Genomic DNA, 23,372 nt, shown 5'->3' with positions numbered 1-23,372 from the left:
GGAAATAATTGAGTGTTCCCAGAAACCTGTATTTCTGGAGTTTCGTTAAACCATGAGCAGGCAGGTTAAACCATGCCCGGTATGAAGCGAAAGGCCATCGTTCCATCCTTGTCTTAGTTCCAAGTGCTGGCTAACTTTCCTTAACCAGGGTTGTCCTAATTCGGCCAATATTAACCTCTCCTCCGTTTTCGCGCCATTACTTTGTCCCTCCTTTTGTTTACTGTGTTTTTCCCAGCAGGCACCGGACCCCGTGGGATCTCAGTATTTACAAACTGGGCGTTCATTTCTCTTTTTCATGGAATCTGCGCGTTGGGCCTCTGTCCACAGGTTCCTCTCAGTGAGTCTTGCACAGCCCGGCGCCAAGTCCTTCTGCCGACTCTGACCCCCCAGTCATCTCCCTAAAACATCCCCGGGCACTGCCCACAAGCGTCTGCTCTAACTGGCGGCGCGGGGTGCATTTCTCCTCTGCCTCGCCGCTCGGCAGCCTCCCAGAGCGGGCGGGGACGGCTGGTCCCCGCTGGAGCCCAGCCCGGCGCCTGACACCAGCGCCAGCGCCCGACGCAGGGCAGAGACAAGCGGGAACCCCCGCCCGCAACGCTCGGGCCCGGCCACGCCGCGCGTCCCCGTCTCTCCACTCCGGGCCTCGGAGACGCCTTCAAACCCTCGGTGTCTCGGCGACGCCAGCTTCTGCAAGCGGGGCGCGCCCCGCCACGGCCCCGCTCCTCCTCGGCCTCGGATTCCCGCCGCCCCTGGACGGGGCCTCCGGCCTTCGGGAGCGGCGAGGGGCCCCAGCCCCGGTCGGAAGTCGGCCCTTCTCCGCAGGGAGAAGCACGAGCTTTTGAAATTTTCGCGGTGGGCGGTGTCCTCGGGGGCCGCGCTGCCTCCTCGGGCGCGGCCGGGCCCGACCCTCCGCCTCGGCAGCCCGCGCGGCCGTTTCTCCGGAGACGGCCGGGCGCGCGGCCGGCGGTTGGCGGCCAACGGCTCTCTGAGGCGCGGGGGGCGCGCGGGAGCAGAGGCGGGAACGAGCCGGCGCGGGGTGGGGGACGGGCGGCGGGCGGGGCCGGCGCCCGAAGCCTCGCGAAGGCTCTGGAGGCTCCGCCCTTTCCGTAGATATCTCTAGAAAGCCGCGCAGGAGCCCGAAAACAAAGAGTGCGCACGCGCGGCGGCCGGGCCCGGGCATTTTGCTGCGTCACCAGCCGCCGCCCGGCCTCGCCACCCCTCGCTCGCACGCACGCACGTTCATTCTCCGTCCGCGCGCCCCTTTTCCTACACTTTCCTCCTTCCCCGCCGGAGCCGCCGCTCTCCGCGCGCGGTGCATTCTGGGGCCTGTCCAGCCCGCCGCCGCCGCCGTCGCCTGAGGGAAACGGGAAGAGGCCGCGACCCGGAGAAAACGCCGGAGTCGCCGCCGGAGAGGACTCGCGCCCCAGCCGCTGCCGCCCGCGAGGCCCGCCCACCCGCTCGCCCGGCCCCCTGCCCCGTTCACAATGTGAGTGCGACGCCGGCCGGGGAAGGTCGTCCGGGGGAGGCCGCGGCGGCGCCGGGGCTGCCGGGAGGCGGCCGCGCTCCCCCTCCCCCCGGCGGCCCCGCGGCGTCTCCCCCGGCGGCGGCCGTCCTCGGCCGGGCGGGAGGGCCGGGACCCTGTTCCGGTTGCCGTTGGCGGCCGGAGGGCATTTTCCCTCCCGGAGTCCGCGTCCCCCGCCTCCGAGCCGCCCGGCGGCCTCCCGGGCTGGAAGTGTCGCTCGCCCCCCGGGCGGTCTGGGGCCCCCCAACTCCCCGCCGCTCGCCGGAGGCCCTCACCTCCGGGGGGCTGGGGGCCACGCGGGCGCCCCGGAGGCGTGGACCCCCTGCGCGGCCGCCCCGCGTCCGGGGCGGGCTGGTGGTGCAGCTCCGCCGTCGGGCCGGCCCCGGCTCCGGGCACCTGAGGAGGGTGCCGCGGGGGTGCGGGGCCCGCGCGGCCCTCCCGCGAGCGCAGCCCCTCGGGCACCTGGAGGACGGCGGCCACGCCGCCGCCACAACTTACTTCCCCCTTGGATGTCGTGATTTCTGGGGTGCGGTAGGCCGGCCGCCGCGGCGGGGCCCCCGAGCGGGGAGTTGGGGCCGCGCCGGTGCGCGCACGTGTCGCGCGCAGAGGTACTTGCGGACGGGACCTGCGGCTGCGGGAAAACGAGGGCTCGTTGTCCGAGCGGGGGTTGAGGAGGAGAAATCGGGGTGTTGAGATTTGTCTCGGAGGAGGCTGCGGGTTCTCCGGTCTCCCTGCTTGTGTCTTGGTGAAGGCAGACCTTGGCGATGGCAACGGGGTAAGACGCCTGGGCACTGCCCGCTTCGGGGTGTTTGGGGACTGAGCCCTGAAACGTTGTATAGGGAGAGCAATCGGAGAACGAACATCTTGATCCCTGTGAAAAGCAGTGGACTTCAGAAAGGGCTCGCTCGGGGAGGCGGTGATGCCGACCGCGTGTGCTGGGCCCGGCGTGGAGTGGGTGAGTGAAGGAGACTTCGTAGCCGCTGGTGACAAAGAGCAGCCGGAAGAGCAGCGCCCGCGCTAGCGTGAAGGGGATGTGTTAGAATTTGGGAAAGGACTGAACCCCTTCCCCCTCCAAAAAAGTGGTACCTAATAAAGTTTATGTGGCTTTTGCTTTTTCCCTTTGAAATCTGTTTATTCCAAATAATGTAGCAGGATTGTCAGTCTGAAAACATGAGAGAAAATGAGCCCTCGGGTAATAGATGTAACCCAGCAAAATAATCTTTTCACAAAGAAAAACCATGTTTGAAATGGTTTGAGGTGGACACTTTCTCGGGGTCATATGAAGTGGGTGAGAAATGTTAATAGTTTCAAAAATCGGATGAAATGTGTAACAATATTCCAAAAAGCAGGCCGTCTTAGTTACAAGATTGCTACATTTTATTTCAGTGTTTTGCAGAGCCTGGATGAATCTCATGCTTTGAAAAATATTCAACATTTCCCATTTTGCTAATTCTTCACAGGGCCTTAACTGAACTAGGGATCTGAATAAATGTATAAGATAAATATGAGGCATTTATTTGACTTGGAAGAAACTTTTAATAGGTCATCCAGTTCGAGGAAGCATGGTTGATAAGGGTTCATTTCTTGATGTCTACCCTAATACCCTTTTTTTCAGACGTGGAGAGACATTTTATTCTTTATTTCTTAAGGATCTTAGAGTCTTCTTTTTCTAATTTGAATGCTCTTCGGTAATGGTTTCTCAGATAAATTTTCAGTCAAGTTTTAAAAGTTTTGTCTACTGTTTTACATAAAAGTTCTCAGTGTCTCAACTTCCTTGAGAACTTCCTTGAAGCCCCCATTTTCCCAGTGAGATGCTACTCTGCCCTTTTGTTTGTTTTGGTAGTTGGTCTAATTCTAAGTTGTGCCTATTAACAATAAAGTAAAATATTCTGGTTAATTTTGGGCAAGTCGAAGTCATTATTTTTACTTAGTAAGTTGCCCAGAAACTGCAGGGATTATCTCTAACATTGCTTAGTCTTTTACTTTGCCATCACTCAACACTATAGAAAATAAGTTTTAGCCTCTGAAACAGTTGTAGTAGTGAATATAGTATATATGGTTAATTTCTGTAAGTTAAGAAGAGTAACTGATGATGGCCTTTGTTCAGTGTTGATTTCCTAACCGTTGTAACCTGGCAACTAGATTTTCTTCCCTCCCCCCCCCCTTTCTTTTTAATGCTTAGTTAGACTTTAACTGGAAGGCAGTAGAAACTGGAAGTGACAAATCACTTGAGTGCAGACCAGTATTTATTGTCAATTAAAATTCTAATGTTTAATTGTATTTTCTGTTTTAAAATCTAAAAGCTATGTTATTTGGGGTCTAGGTGGCTAATGATTTTCACGAAGTTTTTTTTTTGTGAGATCAGCTGTTTAGAAATCAGCCTTTTACTATTTTTTTAAAAAGCATTTTATTTAGTTATGCATATAAGGTGGGGGGGGTGTAGGCCAGAGGTGCTGAAAGGTGAGAGGATTCACCAGAGAGCGTGGGGAGCAGCAGGCAAGACAGGAGAGGTCTCCCGCACCATGTGGGTAGCTCCCTGACCGCCTGCGGGTGCTGTAGAGGCTGCAGATAGCTTCACAGTGCTGTGCTTAACCCCTTGCGCCACCAGGGAGGCTGGCACCAGATTGTGTTTTTTAATCTGAGTTCTTAAATTGAGAATTGTGTAGTGTATTTTGCTGTACAAAGTGTGTTGTAGTATGTGTTTTGAATTTTTTAAAATAGTACTAATTTAGGGCCTCCCTGGTGGCGCAATGGGTTAAGTCGCATTATCAGGCTATCAGCAGCCACTGCAGCACGTGTTCCAAACCAGCCAGGAAGCTGACCCACATGGCGCAGCAGACCTCTCCTGTCTCACCAACTGCTCCCCTCAGCAGTGTATTTCAGTGGATCTGCCTGTTTCACTCCCTACTCTGTCTCTGGTGAATCCTCTTATGTCCCCACACCTCTGGCCTACACCCCAGTTCTTGTATGCATCAATAAATAAAATTTAAAAAATACTACTAATTTAGTTCTTTAGATACCATACAACCCTAATTAGTATAAAGAGCTGTGCCAAATAGGACTGGAACCCAGGAATCCAGAGTTTTATTTTTTATACTTAACAAAAAGGGAGAATAAGTTTCCAAGTAACCATGTCTTTGTAGTTGTTTATTACCTAATCTTAACTAATCTTTTTGACTTATGGTAAATGGAGCCCTGAGACTCAAAACTTTGTGATGGAGATAAGGAGAGTTTTGTGGGTTTTTTTTTTTTTAAAGATTTATTTATGCATACAGAACTGGGGTACAGGCCAGGGGTATTGGGGGGGTGGGAGGATTCACCAGAGACAGAGTGGGGAGCAGAACAGGTGGATTGACTGAAATATACTGCTGAGGGGAGCAGTGACAATCAGGAGAGGTCTGCTGCTCCCTGTGGGTCAGCTTCCTGGCTGGGTATGGAACTCGTGCTGCAGTGACTGCAGATAGCTTCATAGGTTGTGTCTTAACCCCTCGTGCCACCAGGGATTCCCCCCCCTTCTATATTTTAGAGTGGGAATTGCCAGTTGAACTAGCAAAGGGTTCACAGACCTTAGTTCACCTCTTGGTTTCTTAGTTGTATTGGTGTGTTGTTTTGGGTTTTTTTTAAATGTTACACCAAAAGCAGTTCTCTTTATTAAGTGGTTTGGTACAAACAAGTATTTCATCTTAACAGCTCTGAATAATGAATACACATAAATTAAAAGGAAAATGTGTATGTATTTTTGGACACAGTGTAGTTTCTTGGACTTTGAAATCAGATTGGGACTTTCATCTGAACTCCTTGATGGTTTTTTTATCATAGCAATCACCAAAAGTCTGGTTTTTCGGAAATGACACTTAATGGAGAGGGCTGTAAGGCAATCTGCTTTTCAAACTGACCCACTTGGTAGCTTAAAAAAAGTTGAGTATAACGAAATTTCTTTCAAATTTAGAATATTATAACTTCCTCTTGGATGCACCTTGGCACATAGTTTGGGAATCAAGGCAAGCATGTGTGTTCAGATCAGTTTCTCAGAAAGTTTTGTGAAGTACAACTGAAACAGATCTGCAAATAATACATATATATGAGATTGTTTAAACATTTATAGGCAAGGCTTTTGATGATTTTATTTATTATTTATTTATTTTAAAAAGATTTGTGCATACAAGAGCTGGGGTACAGGCCAGAGATGCGGGGGTGGGGAGGTTTAAGAGGATTCACCAGAGACAGAGTGGGGAACAGAATAGGCAGATTGACCGAAGTACACTGCTATGGGGAGCAGCGTTGAGTCAGGAGAATTCTGTTGCGCCATGTAAGTTGCTCCCTGGCTGGCTGGGGATCGAACTTGTGCTTCAGAGGCTGCGGACAGCTTCATAGGTTGCATCTCAATGCAACCCCTTGCGCCACCAGGGAGGCCCCGCCCTCGATGATTTTATTTATTTATTTATTTATTTATGTTATTTTTTAAAAAAGATTGATTTATTTATACAAAAGCGGGGTACAGGCCAGATGCGCCGGAGGGTGAGAGGATTCACCAGAGATAGAGCAGGGACCAGAACAGGCAGACTGACAAAATACACTGCTGAGGGGAGCAGCGGGCGAGACAGGAGAGGTCTGCTTCACCCTGTGGGCTGGCCAGGATCCAACAAGCGCTGCAGAGGCTGCGGGCAGCTTCACAGCGCGGCGCTCAACCGCCTGCGCCACCAGGGGAGGCCCCTGTCTGGCCAGTTCTGCTCCCCGCTCTATCTCTGGTGAATCCTCTCACCCTTCCACAATTCTGGATTGTACCCCAACTCTTATATAAATAAAAATAAATCTTTAAAAAAAAAAACTCTAGTAAAAAGCTAGTTTTTTGATTTTCTATTGTTCTTTTAGAATTCAAAGCGATCTTTAATTCACACAAAAGCAAACTTCATTAAGAACTCATAATGGGAGTATTATTAATTACTTCTGAATAGCAAATGTGAGGTTGTTTATTAGTATCTTGCAAGTTTAAATATAAAGATGTTACCTTTCAAAGTACTAATAACCAGAGACTACTATGTATTGCCTGTTGATGCATTAAGAATAACATGTAGCTAGTAATGAATCTGATGATCTCTTTACCACAAAATCTTACTACACACTCACACACACGTATTTCTTGGGAAACAGTTTTATCTCACTTGAATGTAAGCTTAAGGGCAGGGGTTTTTCTCTTTTTGTTGACTGCTGTTTCCAACACAATTCTGACACCATGTTCAGCAATTACTTATTGAATAATGTATTGGCTTGGATACATGGTGGTGCTTGAAAATGAGGCTTGAAAATAACTGGATCTTTGGTCTTTGTATACTGCTCTATCATATGACACGTTAGCTTTATCTCATATGAGTTGAACAGTAGATTGATGGTGAGTAGTTGAAAGGTAAGTTAGTAAGAGCCATCTAGAAGTCAAATGCCTGATTTTCTTAAGTTTCACATTTGCTGGAAAAGAAGTAACACCAAATATATACCCTCAAAGTATATTTGACTTGTTTGTGAGCCCCTTATTTTGAGAATGTTTAGCTGATTCATTAGGTCTTGGTCACACTGATCTTAACTGTGGAAGTTTATCATGGATTCCTCTATAATTGAGCCTACTCTTCCCTCTCCCTTTAAAATCAAAATAAATTGACTTTCCTCTCAAAATTAAGCTTTTTCCCCATTTGTTTGGTTAATTTCTATGTGAAGCCATTAATTGAAGATAAACTCATTTTAAAATAATTTGTCTAATTATAGATTGTTAATTAGCATACCCTTGTGTTGCTCTTTCCTGAGAGTATTTTCAAATGGTCATTATTACCATTTTCTGTAGTACATTTGTCTGTATGCGTTGAGAACCTATTTTATGACCAAATGGTAATATCCTTGTTTTTACCAATGGTTAGAATAAGAATTCAAGTATTAAAAATGTCACACTTGTATATCATGAGCTTTTTTTATAAAGAAATTTCCAATCTGGCTGCATACCACCATGACAGAAAAATAGTAAAGATTTGTGAGGAAAACATCAAAATGATGTCAAAGTCTATAGGATGAACATATTTTATATATGTATGCATATCCATATATATCCCATGAGATTCATCTAAAGCATGTATTTTATTAAAATCCGATGTGTGGACTTTTTGTCTTGCTACATGATGGTTTGGTGTACCTGCTCATGGACATTCCTGAACTTTGGGGATTCTGAGAGAAAAAGAAGATGTTGGAGCTTTGACTATAAGTAGTGCTCCATATAGACAAGCCATATGTGGTGGAATTTTATTATATATGGAATTTCCTCACACATACACAAGAGTCCCAAAGTTCTAAAGGGATGATAGCTGTAATTAATATTGCTGTTTGACTATTCAGTTACAGAATAAACTAATTTTTTTTTAAAGATTTATTTATGCATTACAAGAACTGGGGTACAGGCCAGAGGTGCGTCCGGGGCCGGTAGGATTCACCAGAGACAGAGTGGGGGACAGAACAGGCAGACTGAAACACACTGCTGAGGGGAGCAGCGGGCGGGCGAGTCAGGAGAGGTCTGCTGTGCCATGGGGGTTGCTCCCTGACTGGCCAGGGATGGAACTCGTGCTGCAGTGGCTGCGGACAGCTTCATAGGCTGCGTTTCAATGTGCCTCCAGGGAGGCTGCACATTTTAATTTTTAAAACTTTTTTTTTTTTTTAAGATTTATTCATTTATTTATACAAGCACTGGGTACGGTCAGAAGCACGGGAGGGTGAGAAAACCCACCAGAGCCAGAGCGGGGAGCAGAACAGGCAGATTGATGAAATACACTGCTGAGGGGAGCAACGGGTGCGACAGGAGAGGTCTGCGCACCACGCGGGACTCTCGCCGGTGGCCGGGGATCGAACCAGCGCCGCAGAGGCTGTGTGCAGCCCAGCGCCCAACCTCTGTGCCACTAGGGGAGGCCCTAATTTTTACAACTTATTATAAATTCAAAAAAGAAAAAGATTTTTGGCTCCTGAGTCAACCCCTGATTTAGATCATTTAATTTTGCTTTTATTATCTGGAAAATTATTCTAGTACTGCTGTGACAAAGAAAGTACCAGGGTGGGTGAGACTTTTTTTTTTCCTCACAGTTCTGGAGAGTGTTGGTCTGGTATCAAGATGTTAGCCGGATTAGTTTCTTTTGAGGTCTCGTGTCCGTGCCTTGCAGATGCCATCTTCACCAGGGTCTTCCCTATGTAACTGTGTTGTGATTTCTCAGAGGACACCAGTAGTATCTGGTTGTAGCGCATTCTGAAGTTTCGTTTTAATTACCTCTAAAGACCCTCTCCAGAAATAGTCACATTTGGAGGTGATGTAGGTTAGGACTTCAACATGTATTTGGAAGGCGACTCAATTCAGTGATAAAATGCCAACTCTAAATTTGAGGAAAGGTTTTCCCCTGGTTATGATGTCCTTAATATGAACAGACTTTTGAGGAGCTTGTACACTTGGTTTTTGTTCAATCATCATCGTAATGACAGGCTCACCATCGTGTGTCCTCCATTGCGGCAGGCTCTCACATGCAACCTGTCTCTTACAAGGTGAGCAGTACTGTTAAAATCTCCACGTTAAATGTGACTATAAAAGCTTTTACCAGAGTGTATTGAAGTAGCTGTTTGTAAAAAGTAATGGGAGAAGAATCATGTCGCTAAGTTGTTTTTCATTTCTTAGGCCTCTTTTCAGATACTGAAGGTAGAATACGATAATGAGTCTCCATGTACATTACTCCGTTTCAACCATTATCTGTTGGAAACGGGTATTTTTGTCTCTGAAATCTGTCATTGAGTACACTTAGCTGCTCTTCTGTTACTTGACTGGGGCCTCCTCATCTTCCCTGTGCTAGTCTGTCCCGAAGTGGAGAGTGGAGTGGGGCATCTCCATTGACAAGAAATGTCCCTTTATACTTTGGAAATGGTGGAAGAATCAAGGCTGTTCTACATAAGCAGATCCTTAGAGGAAGGAATTGAAAAGATACAGTCTCAGCAGAGGACTTTTGCAAGGACGCATAATTCTCATCAGATCTGTAAATTGCAGGCCTTCGTGAGGAGTCCTTAGACTTACATGCTTTGAGGGCCAAGGCAGGCTTTGGGCACAGGCTGAATCCACAGTGTTGTAGAGTTGAAGGAAAATCCAAAGAACTGGGTTGTCTAAAGTACCCAGGCTTCAGTCTCAAATGTAACCGGTGTAAGGTAATTCTTACTTTATAGTTTATCTAGCTCCCTCCCCCACTTCCTCCCATGGATTTTCTTCTCCTGCCCACCTGTAACTTGCAGGTATTTCTCTTCACTAATGTTCTCCCTTTGCAAAGCAGCAGAGGCAGCTCTCGTCCCAAGCTCCACTGTGACTGCACAGGCCTCTCTTTTAGCAAACATGTCCCTTCTAGGGGCAGCTCTTTCTGCCTGCTTGTGTCTGTGCAAGTGTCCTCTACCCTCCTCTCCCCTTTTGTAATAAACCTGCCCCTTTGGATATAAACAAAAACAAAATTAAGTAATATCTCTAATCTATATACCTATAGTAAGTGTGTACTCCTTACCAAAGCAACAGTTTGAGATTTTAGAATGACAGTTGGACTATCATAGCCAGACTTTGTGAGCGGTGGTTTAGCAGTTTTCATTCTTGTCTGTCTTAATTGAATGGAAAAGATTGATTTTTTAAATAACTATTTCACAAATGGACTGGGTTGCTCCAGAGAAAGAAAATATTTCTCAAAACCATTTAGTATCATTTCTGAAAGTATTATGGTTATAATTCCTCTTTCCCATCCCAGATTTCAGCTCTTAGCAGGCATTGGTCAAATTGTGTATCTGGTCCCTTTTTCCATTTCTGAACTATAGGAAAGCAGACCCCAACCTCATATACTAGAGGTTTTATCTCATGTGGATTTTATTTTCATTAAAATATTTCACAGCTTACAAAACTAACAATTTCCATACCTAATGTGCCCATGATATGTGTGTCACCAGTTTTAGTAACCTTTCTTATCTTTAGTTTGTTTGAATCAAGATGTAGATCAGGTTTACAAATTATACTTAAATTCTAAATCCTCTCCTTTTCCTGCCATTAATTTAGGAAGGTGTCTGGATATGTGTTGTAACATCACTTGTTCTTCTTTGTTCTATTTCCTATAGACTGGAATTACATTTACTGTGGAGTGTAACATGTATCATCAGGAGGTATATATCTGGTTTTCTTTTCATGGTGCTATGAGTGATTATAATTTCAGCTACTTGGAGTCATTGTTAACTATTACATCCATAAATAGACAGTCACTGCCAAATCTGTTCAGTATAGGGGTTGCAAAATGGTGATTCTTTCTTCCTAGTGTCCCAGAGCTTAAATTGTAGAAAGACGTTTTCTTCATGAACTAGTTATACTCAGTTACGAAAAAAGGTTCATAAAGGGAAGAAAGGGAAAAACCATTTTTATTGCTAATTTGAAAAGAGCTGGGACTGTGGCATCTTTTGGTGATAAAGAATTATGGGTGTTTTTGTTTTTTAAATCCGTATAAGCTCAGTTTTTATGTTTATGTATTTCAGCCCATTTTTTTAAAAGATTGATTTATGTATGCAAGAACTGGGGTCTAGGCCAGAGGTTTGGGAGGGGGTGGGTAGAGGGTTCACCAGAGACAGTGGGGAGCAGAACAGGCAGATCTACTGAAATATACTGTTGAGGGGAGCAGCGGGTAAGACATGCTGAAATTGTCTTTGGCTAACGGGAAAGACCCTGACTATTGCATCCTGTTTTGATGGATTTCATTGTTTTCAGTATCTTCATTTGTTTGCACAAGATGCCCTAAGCTCAGCTCTGTTTCTCACCTCAACCCTGAGATCAGCTATTTTCTCTATAGGAATTCTGGTTCCTTTTAATAAGAGTAGTAGTTTGGTACTGGGGTGGATGAGGAAATTGCCCCCGTTGTGTTTTTACCACGTGGACGGAAAGATGAGGGCATCTCCATTGACAAGAAATGCCCCTTTATCACTAATGTCTCCATCCCAGAGCAGAGTGTCTGGCTTGGTGACCAAGAAGATGCTGAGGACTATTGTTACCTGCTGAAACTACCTCCACTACATCTGAAAGTACAGCTGGTTTGAGAAGGGCGACAGGTAGGGCACCTGTCATCCTACTTCAGGGACATCATATTAGTGGCATTGTCACAATGGGGGAATGGTGGACCCTGAGCAAGATTGCATGTTTCAGTGTGCTCAAGGTGACCAAGGCTGCCAGCACCAAAAAACAGTTGCAGAAGTTCTGAGACTGGACACCTACTCGTTCACTCACCCAAACCAAAAAAAAAAAAAAAATCGTTTTCCATCCACAAAGAAAGGAAAAAACCACTATCTGATTGCATCACTTGGAAGATCTATGAAGACAGTCATTTAAAGTTTAATTATTGGGGGCCTAGGAGTTAAGTCTCAGGGCTATCACCTGTGTGGCCTGAGTTCAATCCCCCAGCCAGGGAGCTACCCCACGAATGGGATAGCAGGCCTCTCCTCTCTCTCCTTCCATTCCCCTTAGCAGTTTATTTCAGGAGATCTGCCTGTTCTGCTCCCGACTCTGTCCCGGGTTAATCCTCTCACGGCCCCTTCCACCCCCACACACCCCCCTCTGGCCTACACCCAGTTCTACGCAGAACAAAAAATAGCCTTTTTTTTTTTTTTTTAAATGATTTATAAAAAGTTCTGATTACTGGGCCTCCCCTGGTGGCGCAGCGGTTGAGCGCTGGGCTGTGAGGCTGCGGGCAGCCTCTGCAGCGCTGGTTCGTTCCCCGGCTGCCGGCAAGGGTCCCACAAAAAAAAAAGCTCTGATTACTAAGTCAATAAATACTTTCAATTAGACTGCATGCTACCACGTGGAGAATAATCTTTTGGCAAGAAAATGAACTAGAAATAATGTGTGACCAGTTGCTACATAGTCATAAAACCCCTAAATTGTTTATTAGCTATATTTTATTTTATTATTTAAAAAAATTTTTTTTAAAAGATTTTATTTATTCATTTATACAAGCACTGGGTACAGTCAGAAGCGCGGGAGAACAGAACAGGCAGACTGACAAAATACACTGCTGGGGGGAGCAGCGGGCGGCAGGAGAAGTCCGCGCCATGTGGGACCCTCGCCAGTGACTGGGGATTGAACTGGCGCGCTGCAGAGGCTGCGGGCAGCTTCGCAGCCCAGTGCTCAACTGCTGCGCCACCAGGGGAGGCCCTATTAGCTATATTTTAGTGTTAAAAGTTGTGATTACATAGTTTGGAGATAATTTGGTTAGGTTTCTTCTTCAGGGGTATTTAAAAATTTTGTTTTGTTTTTAAATCTGTCAATAGATGCCTAGCGTTTGGTCATTTTTCTAATGCTTAGACTTTAGAAACTGCCATAAATAATTTTTGTTTAAGATTGATTTATTTTATTCATACAAGAGCTGGGATATAAGCCAGAGGTGCAAGGGGTGAGAGGATTCACCAGAGACAGAGTGGGGAGCAGAACAGGTAGATTGATTGAAATCCACTACTGAGGGGAACAGCGGGCGAGACAGGAGAGGTCTGCTGCGCCATGTGGGTAGCCCTTGGCTGGGGTCAAACTTGTACTGCAGTGGCTGCTGATAGCTTCATAGTGCTGAAACTTAACCCCTTGCACCACCAGGGAGGCCCAAGGTTACTATATTTCTTTTGGACATCAATTCCTAGAATTTTTATGCATATGAAAATGTTTAAGAAATATGTCTAAATATATTACAAAGATTTTATTACTTCTAAGAAAAGTTTATTTTTTCTTTTTTTTTTTTTTTTTTTTTTTTTTTTTTTTTTTTTTGTTTATACATGCACTGGGTACAGTCAGAAGCGCGGGAGGGTGAGAGAATTCACCAGAGCCAGAGCAGGGAGCAGAGCAGGCAGAAGGACCGAAGTACACTGCTGAGGGGAGCAGCGGGCGGCAGGAGAGGTCTGCGCGCCACGTGGGACCCTCCTCTGGTGGCCGGGGAGCAGCCGGGGATCGAACCGGCGCCGCAAAGGACACGGGCAGCTTCGCAACCCAGCGCTCAACCGCTGCGCCACCGGGGAGGCCCAGAAAAGTTTATTTTTTCTATCACTAGCTGTGAACCTTTGTCATTAGTTATTTTTTTTTTTTTTTAGAAGCATGTTTTATTTTTTATTTATTTATTTGTTTGTCTGTCTGTTTGTTTTTGTTTATACATGCACTGGGTACAGTCAGAAGCGCGGGAGGGTGAGAGAATTCACCAGAGCCAGAGCGGGGAGCAGAGCAGGCAGAAGGACCGAAGTACACTGCTGAGGGGAGCAGCGGGTGGCAGGAGAGGTCTGCGCGCCCTGTGGGACCCTCCTCCGGTGGCCGGGGAGCTGCCGGGGATCGAACCGGCGCCGCAGAGGCCGCGGGCAGCTTCGCAACCCAGCGCTCAACCACTGTGCCACCGGGGAGGCCCCTTTGTCATTAGTTATTACATAAATTGTGCTAAGTGCTGTTACCCATGGCATGACCATTTTATGTCCACAATTCATTCGTTTTTACAAACAGAATTTTCATGGTTTACATATTTGTCAATGAAAGTTGCATTGAGATGTAATTTAGCATCCAGAACATCTAATGTTTTTCAGAGAATAGTATAGGAGCTGTTTCTAATCACCTTTCATTTGAGTGACCTTATGTAAATAAGTTCTAAGTCTCCGAAGGGGGTTTTCAAAGATTTAATTTTTTTTATTTAAATATTTTATTTTATATAATTCTTACATCTTTTTTCATCTTTGCACAATGTATGCATTTTCGTTTTGGTTATATTCCCCATGCAATTGCACCTCCCCCCTTATTTTGACTCTAGTCCTTCCTTTCCCTGCCCCTCCCCCACCAAAGATTTATTTTTTTATTTTATGTATGCAAGAGCTGGGGTATAGACCAGAGGTACGGTGGGTGAGAGGATTCACCAGAGACAGATTGAGGAGCAGAACAGGTGGATTGACTGAAATACACTCTTAGGGGAGCAGCCGGCAAGACAGGAGAGGTCTGCTGCACCATGTGAATAGCTCCCTGGTGAGGATCAAACTCAGTGCTGCCTGCAGCAGCTGCGGACAGCTTCATAGTGCCTTTACAGCGCTGATGCTTAACCTCTTGTGCCACCAGGGAGGCTCCTCCAAAGGGGGCGCACTTAAAGGAATGGTAGTAGACAATGAGATTTTTAAGAAATACCTGCTATGTGTGCATCCTATTGTAATTTGTGCACCTTTTTTTTTTTTCCCTAACTCCTTTGTCTGTAAGGAGGACGAGGGATAAGATGGATGTTTTGACTTTAGTCCTGAGTTTTCTGTACTTTTGTTTTTTTTCTTTCAGCCTGTTCATTATGAATTCAACTTGGCATTTCGTTTGATCTTTCTGACTCACTTCATTGCATCAGTAGTTTTATTCCTAGCTCTCACTGGTATTTGACAAGTTCATTTCTGCATTTTTCTGATTCATATAAAGTACCCACTGTACTCTTTACTGGCTACCTTGCAGAATGCTTTCGTCCACCCGACTTTGCAAGGATTGGGCTGCTTTTTAGTTTTGGTACTGGGAGTTAGAGAATCTGAATATCTTACAATCATTGCAGACGAATGTCATAACCAGTATAGATATGCCCCAAATAGAAATAACACTCTTCCATATTCACATTGGACCTGAGTGGGTACCTTTCCTACAAAGAAAGATTTTTGAAGTAGGTCTTTTGGTAAACCACATTGGACACGTGTAGACAAAAGATGAGACTATAAAGTAGTTTAGTTCCTTTTTTCTAGTGTCATGATTTAAAATCCTAAAGTTTGTCAGGAAGATTTGTTTAACCGGGGGGATAAACTGTTGGTTTATGTACTCAGAAATAAGCTGCAGATAAGAATATTTTGGAGGGTGGATACTATCATTTCTCATACTTTTTTTTTTTTTTTTTTTTTTTTAAGATTTATTTATGCATACAAGAGCTGGGGTATAGGCCAGAGGCGTTGGGTGGGGAGGGTGAGAGGATTCACCTGCGACAGAGAAGGGAACAGAACAGGCAGACTGACTAAAACATTGCTGAGATGCAGGTGAGGTCTGCTATGCCATGTGGGTTGCTTCCTGGCTGGCGGGGATTGAACTCAAGCTGCAGTGGTTGTCGATAGCTTAATAACGCTGAGACTTTAATAAACCCTGTGCCACCAGGGAGGCCCTTAAATCCTTTCTATTATGAAAACAATACCATTGTCTTTTTTTTTTTAAATCGTGATTTTTTTTTTTTTTTAAAGATTTATTTACACAAGAGCTGGGGTACAGGTCAGAGGTGCGGGAAGGTGAGAGAATTCACCAGAGACAGAGCGGGGAGCAGAACAGGCAGACGGACAAAAGACACTGCTGAGGGGAGCAGCGGGCGAGGCAGGAGAGGTCTGCTGTGCCATGTGTGTTTTTCCCTGGGCGGCCGGGAATAGAACCCTCACTGAAGAGACTGCGGACGGCTTCACAGCTCTGTGCTCAACCCGCTGCACCACCGGGGGGCCCTCAATACCATTGTCTTTTAACTTAGAATTCACTTGTTAGAGTAAAAAATGTAATTTCCTTTTATAACTTAATAAAGTGCATCAAAATAATGTTTCAGCGGAGTAGAGAAATGTGCTGCTTACATTCTGAACTTTGGAGGCAATGTAAATACTCAGTTCATGAATTCCAGGTTAATTTTGTCTGAATTTCTCTCTTTATAGGCAGCCTGCTTCTGCAAAGTGGTACGATCGAAGGGACTATGTCTTCATTGAATTTTGTGTTGAAGACAGTAAAGATGTTAATGTAAATTTTGAAAAATCCAAACTTACATTCAGGTAAAGTACCATTTTATATCATTGGTTAAAAGATTATTTCCGCCAACTCAATTTTGGCATATATTTTTTCTGTTTTTGAAATTATTGTTGCTTACCTCTTTGAAGACGCTCACCTTTTTTTTTTTTTTTTTTTTTTTTAATGCAGTTGTCTTGGAGGAAGTGATAATTTTAAACATTTAAATGAAATTGATCTTTTTCACTGTATTGATCCAAATGTAAGTAATACTGATGCTTTAATCTTTATTTAAAATCATGAGAAAGTGGACACACTTTGTACTCTTTTTAATAAGCACTAACTCTGTTTTTCTTAACAGTAGAGGCCAGCAAGGTATATTTATATTTTGCAGTATTTTCCCCTTCTAACCACTTTATGCCATACTCTTTTTTTCTTGCTTTCACTGTTTGGATGTAAGGCAGTACTCTTGAGACCTGTCTTAATCTAAATTTACACTCATTATACTGTTTTATGTTACCTGATTACCATGTAATGGGAATGGGGGGTTTTTTTTTTGGCAGTTGTTTAGATAATGAATTTTTTAGCAACATGTCTAGGGGATGTTTCAGAAGTTAGAGAAACTAAAAGGGAAGAAATTGGGGAGGAGGAATGACAAGCTACTGTCTGTCCTGCAGTGATTACTGAAGAGATAAATGGTATGATAGTGCTTTTGCTTTTGTCTTTAGGATTCCAAGCATAAAAGAACGGACAGGTCAATTTTATGTTGTTTACGAAAAGGAGAATCTGGCCAGTCGTGGCCAAGGTTAACAAAAGAAAGGGCAAAGGTTGGTTTCTTTTTTTTTTTTTTTGAAAGTTTATTATATTTATCTTAAGTAATAAAATATACATTTGTTTGGTATAAGGAATATATGGTGTTTATGTTTCATAGCTACATAGTCTTAAATCTTTGTATATTCAGTGGTTTTTCTCTACTTCAAGGTTTACTGGGTTTTAATTAAAAATGACAGCTTCCCTGGTGGCCTAGGGGTTAAGTCACGGCTATCACCTCTATGGCCTGAGTTCGATCCCCAGCCAGAGAGCTAACCCACATATGGTGCGGCAGATCTCTCCTGTCATGCCTGTTGCTCCCTACTTAGTGTGTGGTGAATCCGCTCACCCCTGCCCCCGCACCTCTGGCCTGTACCCCAGTTCTCTACGAAAAATTAAAGACAAAAACAAACCAAAAAAACCCTGAAATGTCAAAATTAGGATCACTCTTTCAGTCTTTTGCATCAAGAAAGATTTTCCTTAGAAGCCTTTCTAAAGTACTCAGATATCACATGAAGATGTATTTTGGTGCCACTTAAAAATATCAAAATAGTTTTACCATTGGGATGCCTCCCCGGTGGTTGAGCGCTGGGTTGCGAAGCTGCCCGAAGCCTCTGCTGTGCCGGTTCGATCCCTGCCCACCGGAGGAGGGTCCCACATGGCGTGCAGACTTCTCCTGCCCCCCGCTGCTCCCCTCGCAGTGTATTTCGTCAGTCTGTCTGTTCTGTTCCCTGCTCTGGCTCTGGTGAATTCTCTCACCCTCCCGCGCTTCTGACACTGTACCCAGTGCTTATGTGAATAAATAAATCTTTTTTTTTTTTAAAAAAAAGTTTTACCAATGAATTCTTGTATTAAATATATTTGTTTCGTTTTACTAAAAGAATTTTTTTTTTTAAAGATTTATTTATTTATTTATACAATCACTGGGTACAATCAGAAGTGCGGGAGGATGAGAGAATTCACCAGAGCCAGAGCGGGGAGCAGAGCAGGCAGAAGGACCGAAGTACACTGCTGAGGGGAGCAGTGGGCAGCAGGAGAGGTCTGCGCGCCATGTGGGACCCTCCTCCGGTGGCTGGGGAGCAGCTGGGGATCGAACTGGTGCTGCAGAGGCTGCGGGCAGCTTCACAACCCAGCGCTCAACCACTGTGCCACCAGGGAGGCCCCATGAAAGAATGTTTGAGAAATATTACTGCATTTCATTCATGTCACTTTAATTTTTCTAGTCTATTTTCTGGGCTAATTCCATGCCTCACTGCTGAGTTTGAACACATAGTTCAAAAAATGTAGTCTTAAGGTGCATGCCAATGAGTACAAGTTAACATAGTCATGTTTTCATTGGTCTATAGCTTAATTGGCTTAGTGTGGACTTCAATAATTGGAAAGACTGGGAAGATGATTCAGATGAAGACATGTCTAATTTTGATCGCTTCTCTGAGGTAAGGTCTTTTAAATGCATTCTTCCACCTCCCTCCCAGTACATTTCTATGTAGTCAATTTAATTTAGTTTTAAAGATGCTAGTGGTTTATAAGACATGCATTATTTTGCTTTCAAGGTCATTTTTCAGTACAACCAAATAAGGTCTTAATGGTCATTTAATCCTGAAGTTTGATATTTTTTATGATTTTTTAAGAATCCATATTCCAAAGTTACGTAAAATAGCTAGTTTATTCCAGCAGTGGAACAGATTTTTTTGTGAGCATGAGTACAATTAATTGGCTTACGGAGCCAAGTAATATATATATATATATATCAGAAGAACCATGGTGAGATATGCACAATGACTGGTGTGTTAGGAATGTTTTAATTAGCAAAATCAAGGTAAGGATTTAAGTAATTCTGATTTTCCAAGATGGCACCCAGATATGTATTGCTATAGGGAAAAAGTAATTGATCACACTTTAGCTAAAAGAGAATATTCAGTTATAAGTTGAAGATACATTTAAATGATCTATTTCTCATTGTGATTTGAAACTGTAACTGGGCTTTGTATATATAACTTTGAAAAATAATAGTTAAAATGAGTAAGTTTCCAGTGTCCTGTAAGCAGCTGCTTATTTACCATGACTCTGGCAGGTTGATTTCAAAAGAGGAAAGGGAAGATACAGTATTCATATGAATCTCCTCATGACTGCTATTCCCTCCCTGTGGTAATTAGAGTCATACAGCTCACCACCTCAGTAATAACTACCATTAACTGCTGTCTTTGTTATTCTGTTTTACTTCCTGAGTAGTTCTTGGACATACTCAATTCTGTTTCTGTTGCCTTGTATCCTTTGTGCCTGGCATTGTGCTGGGCACCTCCATCATTTTTCCTGATCAAAGAAACTTAGCCAGGGCCTCCCTGATGGCACAGGTGGTTGAGTGCAGACTGTGAAGCTGTCCACAGCCTCTGCAATGCCGGTTCGATCTCTGCCGGCCTTGGAGCAACCCACATGGCGAGCAGACCTCTCCTGTCTCTCCTGCTGCTCCCCTCAGCAGTATATTTCATCAGCCTGCCTGTTCTGTTCCCCGCTCCGTCTCTGGTGAATCCTCTCACCATCCTGCGCATCTGGCCTGTACCTTGGTTATCGTATAAATAAAAAATAAATCTTTAAAAAAAAAAAAAAAAAAAAGGAACTTAGCCAGTGTAAAGAGTGTCATCAGAGACAGGGAAACTCTACCCACTACTAATCCAAGCTAGGTTGCCCACAATTTTTATACCAGTATTTGATTAATTTCCTTTTAGGGCCCCTTTTATTTTAAAGTCCAGGTAATCATATGTTTTCAAAGTCTTTGATTTCTGTTTACAAAGTCTTGCATTGTTATTAAGTAAAATTATCAATTTTAAAAAGTTACACATTGCAGAGAAGTTGTAAATGGGAGATAAGACCCTCTCCATCTGATAATAGTTGCTTGGTCTTTGTATTTTTACCTCTTTAAGTCATATAGCTTTCTGATCAGAAACAACTACGGATGGGAAATTAGTACTTGATGTAAGTACAAGTACGCACTATTGCTAGTTCTAGTGTATTGTGTGTAAACAAGGGTGCTCACAAATATAGAGATATTTGCCACAGTGAATCCCTTTTCTTTCAAGAATTATATTATTTTTTCTTTCTCATTTAATTGATGATTTTTGGCCTTTATTCCATATTCAAGCCCTTTGTACAAACTAATCATCTCAACGGACTTTATAAGGTCTTCACAATACATAAAACTATTATGAGAATACCATAATATAGATGCCACTTAAGATAATAAAACTTGACAGCAACAAACGAATCCCATTCTTTTCCTTAATCACCATAGGTAAGTGCTGTTCAGGTTTTGGTGTTTTATTTTCTGTATCACAGACATCTTGCTGGATTAATTTCAAATAACTTTTTGATGGCACAGCTTAGTCTTAATTTCCCTAAGAGTTTTCAGGAGTTTATGTAATTACCTGTAATCTTACCTTTCCCAGAAAGGAAGGTATTTAATGTTTATTTTGCTTTCTTCATTGATGGAAATAAATGAAAGGTTATTCTGGAGTGTGTAACCTAATAATTAGGGCTTAATTTAACATCATTTTCAAAATTAATTTTTATACTTCAAACAGATGATGAACAACATGGGTGGTGATGAGGATGTAGATTTACCAGAAGTAGATGGAGCAGATGATGTAAGTCTATAAATTATTTTCTCTGTTCACTTAAATAGTAAGAAAAAAAAATGTATGAACAGGTTGTTTTATATAGATTCAGGATTGCTTTTTTCGCCACTTGGTTTTTTGGTTGTTAATTGGTTTGTGTTTTGTTTTTTGTTCTGTTTTGTTTTTTCCTAAAAATGGTAAGAGATATTTAAAATATATTTTTGGAAGAATGGGTATCTACTAGGGAACTCTGGTTTCACATGTACCATTCTTACAGGCATCAAATATCAAAAGAATCATTGCGCAGACATCTCATGCCTTATTCAGTAATTTAGGGACTATTTTTGGCAAATTATACAAAGTACTTACTTGAAAATTCAACATCTAGGTTTAGAGTTCATTGTCTCTTGACAGTCTAATGGTCATTTTCATCTTCCATTGAAAACTAAGAGAACAGAGAAACCATTTATACCAAGACACCCAGTCTGATTGATAGGACGGGATTTAAAGAGCGGGTTCAATTTCTACCAAAAGATAAATTTCTTACAGAAAGATACTCAGCTGCACTTGTGGTTATCTTCTTAAGTAAACCTGTTCTTAAGTTCATGATTAAAATTCATAAACTCCATAAAACTACATCTCTACTACGTTAATCAAAAGTAGAATGCTTCAGGGCTTCCCCGGTGGTGCAGCGGTTGAGCACTGGGTTGCGAAGCTGCCCGCAGCCTCTGCAGCACCGGTTCGATCCCCGGCTGCTCTCCAGCCACCGGAGGAGGGTCCCACGTGGCGTGCAGACCTCTCCTGCCGCCCGCTGCTCCCCTCAGCAGTGTACTTCGGTCCTTCTGCCTGCTCTGCTCCCTGCTCTGTCTGGCTCTGGTGAATTCTCTCACCCTCCCATGCTTCTGTCTGTATCCAGTGCTTATATGTATGTATGTATGTATGTATGTATGTATAAATAAATAAACCATAAATGTTTTATAAAAAAGGTAGAATGCTTCAGTTTTTTAAGGCAAACTGTTAGCAGAGGATTGTTTGCTCAACTTGGTAACTTTTTTGATTTTTCTTTCTGCAGGATTCACAAGACAGTGATGATGAAAGTAAGTGTCTTTGTAAAAAGTATTTATACAGTGATGTTTTACAACAGAAATCAAAATCTCAAATGAGAGAACTTCTTTACAAGTATTGAAAGAAAAGCGATTTCTTTATGACCTCTAATAAATAGCCAAAGCAGAAATTGAAATGATTTGAGATACATATTTAAAAAACAGTTAATTTGCTAGGAATCTATTTAACTATTGTTGGTGCTTTTTCTTTTAAAACTTTGAAATTTGTCGATTATTCATTTCCTTGTACTTCATACTAACCTTTTCAAAATCCTTTCAGAAATGCCAGATCTGGAGTAAAGGAGTATTGTCATCACCGGAATTTAAGAAAGAAAAATAACTTCTCTGCAAGATTTCATGATTGAGAGAATTCCTGAGTTGATAGCTCTAAAGGCAGATGCTGTATTTGCCTCCTTTAACCCATTTTTCAACATGTTTGTTTTTTAAAAGGCTTCACTAAGGGTTGATATGTACCATTGTATGGGGCAATTTTAAGTCAGCTAAGGCAATAACCTTATGCATGAACATTTCCCAGATTTACATGACACTGTTGCGGTTCTAGGCAATTGGTACAGCAGTTGTGATAAAAAACATTTCGCCTAAGTCTCCTTTACTTCATAACATAGATAACTGACATGATGATAGGGAAGTTCAGGCTTAGGGAAAGATAACTAAATTTTAGATTTTAGAACATGGACTCAAAATGGCTGAAATAAATTGGGTGATACCATAAACTAATAACCCATTGTTCCTCTGATGTATCCTTCAGGATTGTTCCACTAAAGTTTTATTTTAAAAAATTTATTTCACATTCTTGTACTTAAGTGATCACTTGTCAGTGTTCCAGATGTATCTTAGCTAAAACTAGTGAATGCCCTAACTTAGATGGTTTTTGAAGCCTGTACATTTGGTATTGTTTGACCCTTAAACTTTTACATCTCTTAGCATGGAGGACGAAGAAAGGCTATATATCGTTGCTTGAGAGTCTGTACATTTAGACCAAATTTGTATTTGCACTGTCAGTATGGCAAATGAGTGGAAAAAAAATGTTAATACACTATTGGGTTTTTTATTTCTTTTTGATTCAGCTTGTATGAGGGCTGAAAAACCTCAATTTTTTGTTCATGACAGTGGGGACTTTTTTTTTAATGTCTACATTCTTTCTAATAAACTGTTGGAAGATTTCTTGGCTGTCCTTCTAAGTGTCTGGTTTACTGTAATTTCATGTATTACCATTTACTGGAATGGAGTTTATTTTTACTTGAGCAAGAATTTGGTAATCCTGTTTGCAGGGCGAAGAGGCTTGCTGTAATGTCACAAGAAACCTTTTAAAAGTGGATCTGTAATAAGAACATTGTAGATGCACTTTGCAGCAGTTGGAAAAGAAGTGTTGTGATTTGATTGAAATAAAACTGAATGTGTTGTCCTCCTCTAAATCTTGGAGCTTCTGCATCTTTGCAGTTTTTATTTCCTTTAGCTTCTGTGTATTTGTCATAGCATAGAAATACTTCATATTTCAGCACCTTTTAGAAATTAAG

At 43.0% G+C, this 23,372-nt stretch overlaps 1 protein-coding gene across 4 annotated transcripts; it reads left to right on the top strand.

Annotated features, from left to right (window-relative positions):
- Positions 1-1,207: 1,207 nt before the first annotated feature.
- Positions 1,208-23,019, top strand: PTGES3 (prostaglandin E synthase 3). 4 transcript variants are annotated; one of them, XM_054696716.1, is made up of 9 exons: positions 2,255-2,297; positions 10,670-10,714; positions 16,244-16,357; positions 16,503-16,572; positions 17,039-17,137; positions 18,467-18,556; positions 20,699-20,761; positions 21,804-21,828; positions 22,115-23,019. In XM_054696716.1, the coding sequence occupies exons 1-9, from the start codon at positions 2,287-2,289 to the stop codon at positions 22,132-22,134; spliced, it is 537 nt and encodes a 178-aa protein (XP_054552691.1). In that variant the 5' UTR covers positions 2,255-2,286; the 3' UTR covers positions 22,135-23,019. The 4 variants fall into 4 exon arrangements, with proteins under 4 accessions (XP_054552693.1, XP_054552691.1, XP_054552692.1 ...); XM_037515029.2 differs by lacking the exon at positions 2,255-2,297 and adding an exon at positions 8,206-9,082; XM_054696718.1 differs by lacking the exons at positions 2,255-2,297; positions 10,670-10,714 and adding an exon at positions 1,208-1,486.
- The last annotated feature ends 353 nt before the right edge of the window (positions 23,020-23,372 follow it).

The sequence above is a fragment of the Talpa occidentalis genome, unplaced genomic scaffold (assembly GCF_014898055.3).
Source record: "Talpa occidentalis isolate TD23 unplaced genomic scaffold, MPIMG_talOcc4v2.1 talOcc4.16, whole genome shotgun sequence".
Lineage (NCBI taxonomy): Eukaryota > Metazoa > Chordata > Mammalia > Eulipotyphla > Talpidae > Talpa > Talpa occidentalis.
Note: the sequence above shows the minus strand (reverse complement) of the source record. Positions and strands in the feature narration are given on the sequence as shown.